Genomic DNA, 7,740 nt, shown 5'->3' with positions numbered 1-7,740 from the left:
ATTCAAACACTTGAGTATATGTTACGGGCTTGTGTCATAGACTTCAAGGATAGTTAGGATGATCATCTGCCGCTTATTGAGTTTGCGTATAGTAATAGCTATCATTCCAGTATTCAGATGGCTCCATACGAAGCTCTTTACGGACGAAAGTGTAGGTCACCTATAGGATGGTTCGATGTTGGGGAAACTAAGTTAGTAGGACCAGAGTTGGTACAACAGGCAATCAAGAAGATTAAGATTATACAGGAAAGGCTATTAGCAGCTCAAAGCCGTCAGAAGTCTTATGCGGATAATCAACGATGAGATTTGGAGTTTCAGGTTGACGATTGGGTATTCCTAAAGGTATCACCGATGAAAGGCGTTATGAGGTTTGGTAAGAAAGGAAAACTTAGCCCTCGGTACATTGGACCATATATGATCATACGCAAGGTAGGTAAGGTAGCATATGAGTTAGACTTGCCTTCTGACTTGGAGTCTGTACATCCAGTCTTTCATGTGTTTATGCTCCATAAATGTATCGGAAATCCTTCCAGAGTTGTGTCAGTTGATGATGTTTAGGTCACAGAGCATTTATCATATGAGGAAGCTCCCATTGCTACGCTAGATAGACAAGTTCGGAGATTAAGAACTAAGGACGTAGATTCGGTTAGAGTACTTTGGAGAAACAATAATGTGGAAGAAATGATAGGGAAGCTGAAAAAGACATGAAGTCTAGGTATCATTACTTTTTTCCTCTTCTAGAGGAGGATCATACTGAGACATCACAGCCTTAAGGTGCGTGTATGGATTCTTGTGTTAGTTATTGTCATTGGTCGTGTGAGGCCACTGTTGGTATTGATGAATATGGACTTGTATGGCCTTGTATTAGTTGTTTTGCTGCGTGGCAGGTTGGTAGAAAGTAGTTCAGTTTATAGAAGAGACTCTGACAAAATTGTCGCAAATCTCTAAGAGTTAACATTCGCGGACGAATGTTTCTAAGGGGCGGAGGATGTTATATTTCGCGTTTTCATATGTTAATGTTTCGTCGTAGGTTAATCAACGTAAGCTCAGGAATGAGATTAATTTTAAGGATATAGGTATTTATGTTATTTATAACAAGTGATAAGTAAGTGTTGTGAAGGCTAGAGGGTAAAAAAATCGAAGAAAATGAGTTTCGTTGAAGTTTGACAATTTGGGATAAAATACGATCTAAGCTATAATACCCCGTATTTATGGACTAATGCCATACAATGTATCACATGACCATGATAGTAAGGTGTATAAAGTATGTAAAGGTGATTAGTATTTTAATTAATTAAGATATTACTTAATTATGTGAATAATTAGTTAATTATTAATTTTTAGTGGGAGATTAACAAAGTAATTAGAATTTTGGATAAGCTTAATGGAGACATCACCCCAACATGGCAGCAAGAGGTTTATTTGCTAAGACCAAACAATGACTCTTTGGCCAGGTGGCTAGGTGGCATATTTAGGGGATATTGGAAAAGTAATCCTTATCAAGTGGGGCCCACAACCACTATGATAAGAGACCTCTCTAATTCATTAAAGGGAGATGGATATATATACAAAGTAACGGATGAAAGCTTCAACAAAATTCATACAAAACTACCTAATGTGATAGCAGCGTGACTTACAATTCTAAGGGAGCCCGGTATAAACTTTCTCAAGAATATCATACGGATTTTTTCCGACTTCGATCTCGCTCAGGTATGTTAAGGCTATCCCTTCTTTCATTTTGGCATGATCCATATGATACAACAAAATGAAAAAAACGCACAACTTTCATAAATGACTATATTCATAAAAGTACTAGGGGTGCCTATGTTATTGATTCCCCATGTGTCCTATTATTATATCATCTGTTCATAGGTATCAGAAAATACGTAAGTTGATAATGTTTATCCCAAGGCATATTGACCTTATGACATTCCGAGAAATCTTATTAACTTACTTCTTATGCATTTAATTCATTTATACATGTACATTGACCCATGACCAGATGGCGTTATATATGCGTATATTATATGTATATGGGATATGGGAAAAGGTTACGACGTTATATACGCACCACAACCTGATCAGTTGGTATACGTTGATGATTTCGGCCACAGAGGTCGAGATGATATGATGGGATGCCCTCAGAGGCTTGATGATGTTATGTACACATATATCTATGCAAGATACAACATTTATACGCACATTCATGACTTTATAAATATTTTAGGATTCACAAAGTTATTTAGACTTACAGGCGGATTCCTTTACTCCAAGTTTCTTTTGTGTCTTTTATATTGATTTTCATGCCTTACATACTCAGTACATTATTCGTACTGATGCCCCTATTTCCTGGGGAGTGCGTTTCATGCCCGAAGGTGCAGGTAGATAGGCTGACGGTCCTCCTTCTTAGGATCCTTGCTCAGCGAGAGTTGGTGTGCTCTATTTGATCCGGAGCTGCTTTTGGGTTTTGGTATGATATGTTTGTATCAGTCCCATCCTTTATACAGTTGTACACTCTATTAGAGGTCTGTAGACAGTCATGTATAGTTGGATAGTATGTGGCCTTGTCGGCTCGCCCTACCGTATTCTGCATGTATATGTATATATGTCTTTTGGGCATGTTTTACTCATGTATGTTATTCACGTGATTCAGTAGTTTATTGATAGATGTTATACATGACCTACCCTTAATTCATGTTTATATCTTAGACGTATACTTAGGGGTGTTCGATAGGTAGGACTCGGGCACGCGTCATGGCCCATCGATTTGGGTCGTGACAGGTAAGAGTGCTTTGTCTGCTGCTAGGTTTATATATATTTGCCATGCTAATACCACTGGGAAGTAATGAGATAGCACACAACCATGCAGTACCACCCTAAGCATAGTAGCAAAAGCAAATCTGTGTGAGTGTAGGCTGCTTGTTATATTGAAGGTCATTAGGTGGATGTAAGCCCAGTAGCAATGAAGAAGCAGTATCTCTAATACATAGTTATTGGTTTGCTCAAAGGCATCTATATCCAACCAATCAGCTACACCCTACAAAGAAGTGGGTGGGGTATGTAAGCCCAGTAGCAATGAAGAAGCATAAGCTGAAATACATTGTTATGGGTTTGGGCAAGGCAGCTATAACCAACCAATCAGCTACACCCTACAAAGAAGTGTTTGTGGTATTTAATATGCAAAGGTGGCAAACAATGCAAATAACAATGTGAGTAAGACATGAGGGTAAGATCAAGCTATTGGTCAGTGGTTGCAGCAGCTGTATGCTTATGATGACATGCAGTTGAAAAAGCTAGAGTTGTGAGAAACTAGTGGGTGACTGTTTTAGGAATGTTGATTGCCTATTGCATTTGGGGGTGCTGGAGTGAGGAGTGTTGTGGTTGTATTGACTTCTTGGCTTAAAATGCTTGTCTTGCCTGTTAGGAATTCACTAAAATGAATCAACGAGAGGCAAAGCATTATATGTTTTGATCATCAATATGGTTCTCTTCTCTTTGCAATCCTAATCCGAAGGTTAGGAATTTGTGATTTGTCAGTGTTGATTAGTTTTTTTGCTGCAATTGGAAATTCATGAAATGACTGAAATGTGAGTGTACCTGCAAAAGAGAAAGCTAGGTTAGCAAGAAAATCTACAACAGTGTTCCCTTCCCTTAGTACATGCTGAAAGAGAACATTGTAGCTGTTCTTTATCTGCTTGAGCTTCCTCACTTTAGCACTTATACACCATGGAGTTGCCCATTCCCCATCAATAATCTTCCACATCACCAAGGAATTATCTCCATAATCAGTGGATGTAATTGCCTTTCAACACAGTATTCTAACCCCTCACAAATAGCCTTTGCTTATACCACTATATTTGTTGCCTCGCCTATTTCACTTGCCTTAGCAAAAACCAAATCACCCACATGATCTCGCACACAAAATCCATATGAGCTTGGTCAAGGATTACCTCTTGATGTACTATCTGTGTTGCATTTGAACCACCTTTCATAAGGAAGTTGTCATGTCCCTTTCTTGGTCACAACATATGGCCTGTAACCCTCCAAGAATTTGATCCGTTCTAGCCAGAAAAGGGGGATGCCTGACAGCCATGGATACCTCACTCTTGCTATGTGATGTAGTGTCTTATTCACCTCATGAAGCACCATATTGTAGGATATTGTACCTCCATATTTCATTGTGTTTCTCCTCTTCCAAAGTTCCTATATGATCACCGCTGGAACTGCTTGAAATAATGGCTTTAGTTTAGGACAATATTGTGCATTCCACCATGCTCTTATTACTTGATGAACCCGTATCAGATTTACTAACAACCCTGCTGCTTGAAGGAAAGTCTTTTATACCTTGTTTGCAGTATCACTCGTTAAGAACAAATACTGGAATGAGTCTTCTTGTGGTTGTGAGCAACACCAGCACTTGGACACTATCATATACCCACCTCTCCTCCATAAGTCATCTGTGGGAATCTTCCCTTTCCACAATCTCCATAGAAAGAAGGAGATTTTAAATGGTAAACCTTGAATCCACATCTTACTGTAATCATGATTAGTAGGTGTTGTATGCCTCAAAATGTTCCAAGCACTACTAACAGAAAACTCTCCTGAAGGTGTAGGCATCCATCTAGGAAAATCCTAGCCATCGTCACTAGTGTCAAATAGAACTTCATGTCTTATATGTTGAGCAATGTCTATAGGAAAAGACTGATCCAGGAATTTCTTATCCCATGCATCATCCACTATCAAGTCAGCTACTTCCTGTATATATTCATTGATTGGGTAGTCTCTTGGAACAACATGGTACAAAGCTTCTAGTCCAGTCCAATTCTCATACGAAACGTTAGTTGATCCTTTTTTCATTTCCCATAATATTTCATGCTCCACTTCTTCCCTAGCCTCTAACATTTTCCTCCATACATGAGACCCCCATCTAAATTTGACCACTGTTGGCAGCTTATTTTTAAAGTATTTGTTCCATATGAAATTAGTCCACAAGGACCTCGATGTCCTTAACTTCCACCAGAACTTCGCAAATAAATCTCTAGAGACATCATTCAAAGATCTAAAACCTACTCCCCCTTCTTCCTTTGGTAGGCAAAGATTTTGCCATTTTATCCAATGTCTACTTCTACCTTCATCCTTGTTACTCCAGAAGAATCTAGCAAAGGTTTTATGAAGGTGTTCAAGTACATTGTTAGGTGGATCAAGGACAGAAAGGATGTGTGTAGGCATGCTTTGTAGGACACTAGTGATTAATGTAGCTTTTCCCCCATAGGACAGTAGCTTCCCTTTCCAAGAGTGTAGCTTTGCCTTCATATTTTTAATCGAGCCATTGTAATAATCATCCCTTCTTCTTTTTAGAATATTGGACTACAAAGATAAGTAAATGGAAACTCACCCTTTGAGAATCCAGTAATCGCACCCACAGAACTGAACAACCTTGCAGACACAATAGAGTGCATATAAAAGGAACTCTTTGTCATGTTGATCATTTGGCTAGAAGTGTGCTCGTACTTGTACAAGACTTCTATAATATTCTCTAAGGAATATGGATATGCAGAAGAAAAGATTATAGTGTCGTCTGTGTAGGCTAAATGATTCAATGGATCAGTCCACTTGGGCATGCCAAAGCCCTTGAATATCTGGTCTTCAAACTGCTTATTTAAAGACCTAGACAGTACCTCTGCAGAGAGTATGAACAGGGCTAGGGAGAGAGGATCCCCTTGCTTGACACCTCTTGTTGAGTGAAAGAAACTTGTAGCTTGACCATTAATCTGAATAGAATACCAGTTGTTGGATAGTAGATTCCACACCATGTTGATGAAGCATTCTGCAAATCCCATTTTCCTCAAAAAATGCATTAAATACTTCCAAGAGACCCTATCATATGCCTTTTCCATGTCAAGTTTGATAACTACATTGGCAGGTTTTCCCCTTAACCTTATGTCAGTAACAATCTCCTGAGTTAATAAGATATTTTCAAATATACTTCTTCCTTTGACAAATCCTGACTGGTTGGAAGAGATCAAAGAAGGTAGTATTTTTTCCAGCCTATGATGACCAACTCTATATATCACTTTATTTAAAAAATTGCTTAAGCTTATAGGTCTGAGATCGGTGAATGTTTGAACCTGTGGTTTTTTTTTTTTTTGCAGCAAGACAAGGTTTGTGGGGTGTTATAGACCTAGGCAAAGGGCTTCCTCCATAAAACAGTTTCAGCATCTCATGTATATCTTCCCCTATTATATCTCAACATTTTTGAAAGAAAATGCTTGTGAAACCATCTGGACCACCTGCACTCTCACCACTCATTGCAAATACTGCTGCTTTTACCTCCTCATTTATAGGAATGCTGCACAGCTCTAAGTTCTGATCACTAGACACCATTGGAGGTACATTGTTTAGGATATCAGAGCATGTAGGTTCATCTTCTTGTGTAAATTTTTTCTGGAAATATTCTACTGCTGCATCCACTAGCTGATCTTGTGACTCAATCCAAGCACCATCATGATTTTGGATTCTCTTCAGTTGGAGATTTTGCCTTTTACCATTGACATGGTTGTGGAAAAATCTAGTATTTCTGTCTCCTTCTGCAAACTAGGACATTCCAACTTTTTGTTTCCAATACCGCTCCTCTATGATCAGATATCTCCTTAAGTCAGATTGTACTTTCTGAAGTACAATTCTATTCTCTACTGTTGGTTCTTCTTCAAATAACATTTCCTTTACTCCGACCACATCTTCTCTTAAAGCCAGTTGTTTAAAGATATCCCCATAAGTGAGCTTGCTCCATTTGAAAAGAGGAATCTTAACTCTTTCTAGTTTCTATTTGAACATCAAGAATGGGTCACCTGTGAAATCAGCCAGCCAATTATGTCTAACTACCTCCATAAAAGAGGCATGTTTAGTCCAGAAATTTAGAAATTTGAAAGGTTTGGCAATTTGAGTGGTCTGCTTACCACAACTCATCAGTAGTGGTGCATGGTCGGAACCTGTTCTGATGTGGCGCTCCACTTCTGTACTAGGGAATAAAGTCTGGAATGGCACATTGACAAAAATTCTGTCCAACCTTTTGAATATGCATTCTAAGTTTGGTCTCCCATTCCACCATGTGAATAGACTTCCTTTGTACCCCATGTCAAATAGCACACATGAGTTTACACAAAAGGCAAAATTTTCATATTCAGGAGGGTAAACTAGCAGTCCACCAATCTTCTCTTATTCATTAAGAATCACATTAAAGTCCCCTCCAACCACCCAAGGTAATTCCATGTCTCTAGCAAGGTAGTATAGATTATCCCACAATTCTAATCTTTCCAGGGATGAAAAATTTGCATATACAAAGGTCATCATGATCTGCTTCTCAATATCTTAATGATAAACCATGATAGTAAGTTTCTGGTCAGTGTCAATCACCACATCCCACTGGAGCACAACATCAAGAAATAGCCATATCTTGCCATTGATATTAGATCTTGCTGCCTAGTCTCCTCCTATAGTTCTGAATAAGCCTTTGATTTTGGAAAGTTTCCATGAGTGCTATAATGAAAAAACCATGTTCCCTTTGCATGTTGATAACTCTCTAAAAGACCTGCTGAGTTTTAACAGACCTTATGTTCCATATGAGTGTCTTAATCATCATCTAGTGGTGGAGGCTTCCCTCTTGGGTAGTATTCTTGTAGGAGGTTGTTGTTCCATGCGATGAGTTTGCTTCCTTCTATTATTAGCATGTTTAACTATAGT

General features: G+C 38.6%; 1 protein-coding gene across 1 annotated transcript; it reads right to left on the bottom strand.

Moving 5' to 3' along the window:
- Positions 1–5,354: 5,354 nt before the first annotated feature.
- LOC138907425 (uncharacterized) lies at positions 5,355–7,134 on the bottom strand. Its single transcript, XM_070198023.1, has 4 exons — positions 6,883–7,134; positions 6,626–6,822; positions 6,291–6,538; positions 5,355–6,004 (listed from the first exon to the last, which is right to left on the bottom strand). Exons 1-4 carry the CDS (start codon positions 7,132–7,134, stop codon positions 5,355–5,357), a joined length of 1,347 nt encoding a protein of 448 aa, XP_070054124.1.
- Between the last annotated feature and the right edge of the window lie 606 nt (positions 7,135–7,740).

This window comes from Nicotiana tomentosiformis, chromosome 3 (assembly GCF_000390325.3).
Source record: "Nicotiana tomentosiformis chromosome 3, ASM39032v3, whole genome shotgun sequence".
Lineage (NCBI taxonomy): Eukaryota > Viridiplantae > Streptophyta > Magnoliopsida > Solanales > Solanaceae > Nicotiana > Nicotiana tomentosiformis.
This window is presented reverse-complemented; position numbering and strand designations above follow the sequence as displayed.

What these genes read in the sequence shown, in the direction of transcription:
- LOC138907425 (XM_070198023.1), bottom strand. Translation starts at nt 7,134, where the DNA reads ATGGGGTACAAAGGAAGTCTATTCACATGGTGGAATGGGAGACCAAAC. An exon ending in TATCTGATCATAGAGGAGCG is followed by an intron (nt 6,539 to 6,625) that starts GTATTGGAAACA and finishes CAATGGTAAAAG; the next exon opens with GCAAAATCTCCAACTGAAGA. An exon ending in AATGAGTGGTGAGAGTGCAG is followed by an intron (nt 6,005 to 6,290) that starts GTGGTCCAGATG and finishes CCAACCAGTCAG; the next exon opens with GATTTGTCAAAGGAAGAAGT.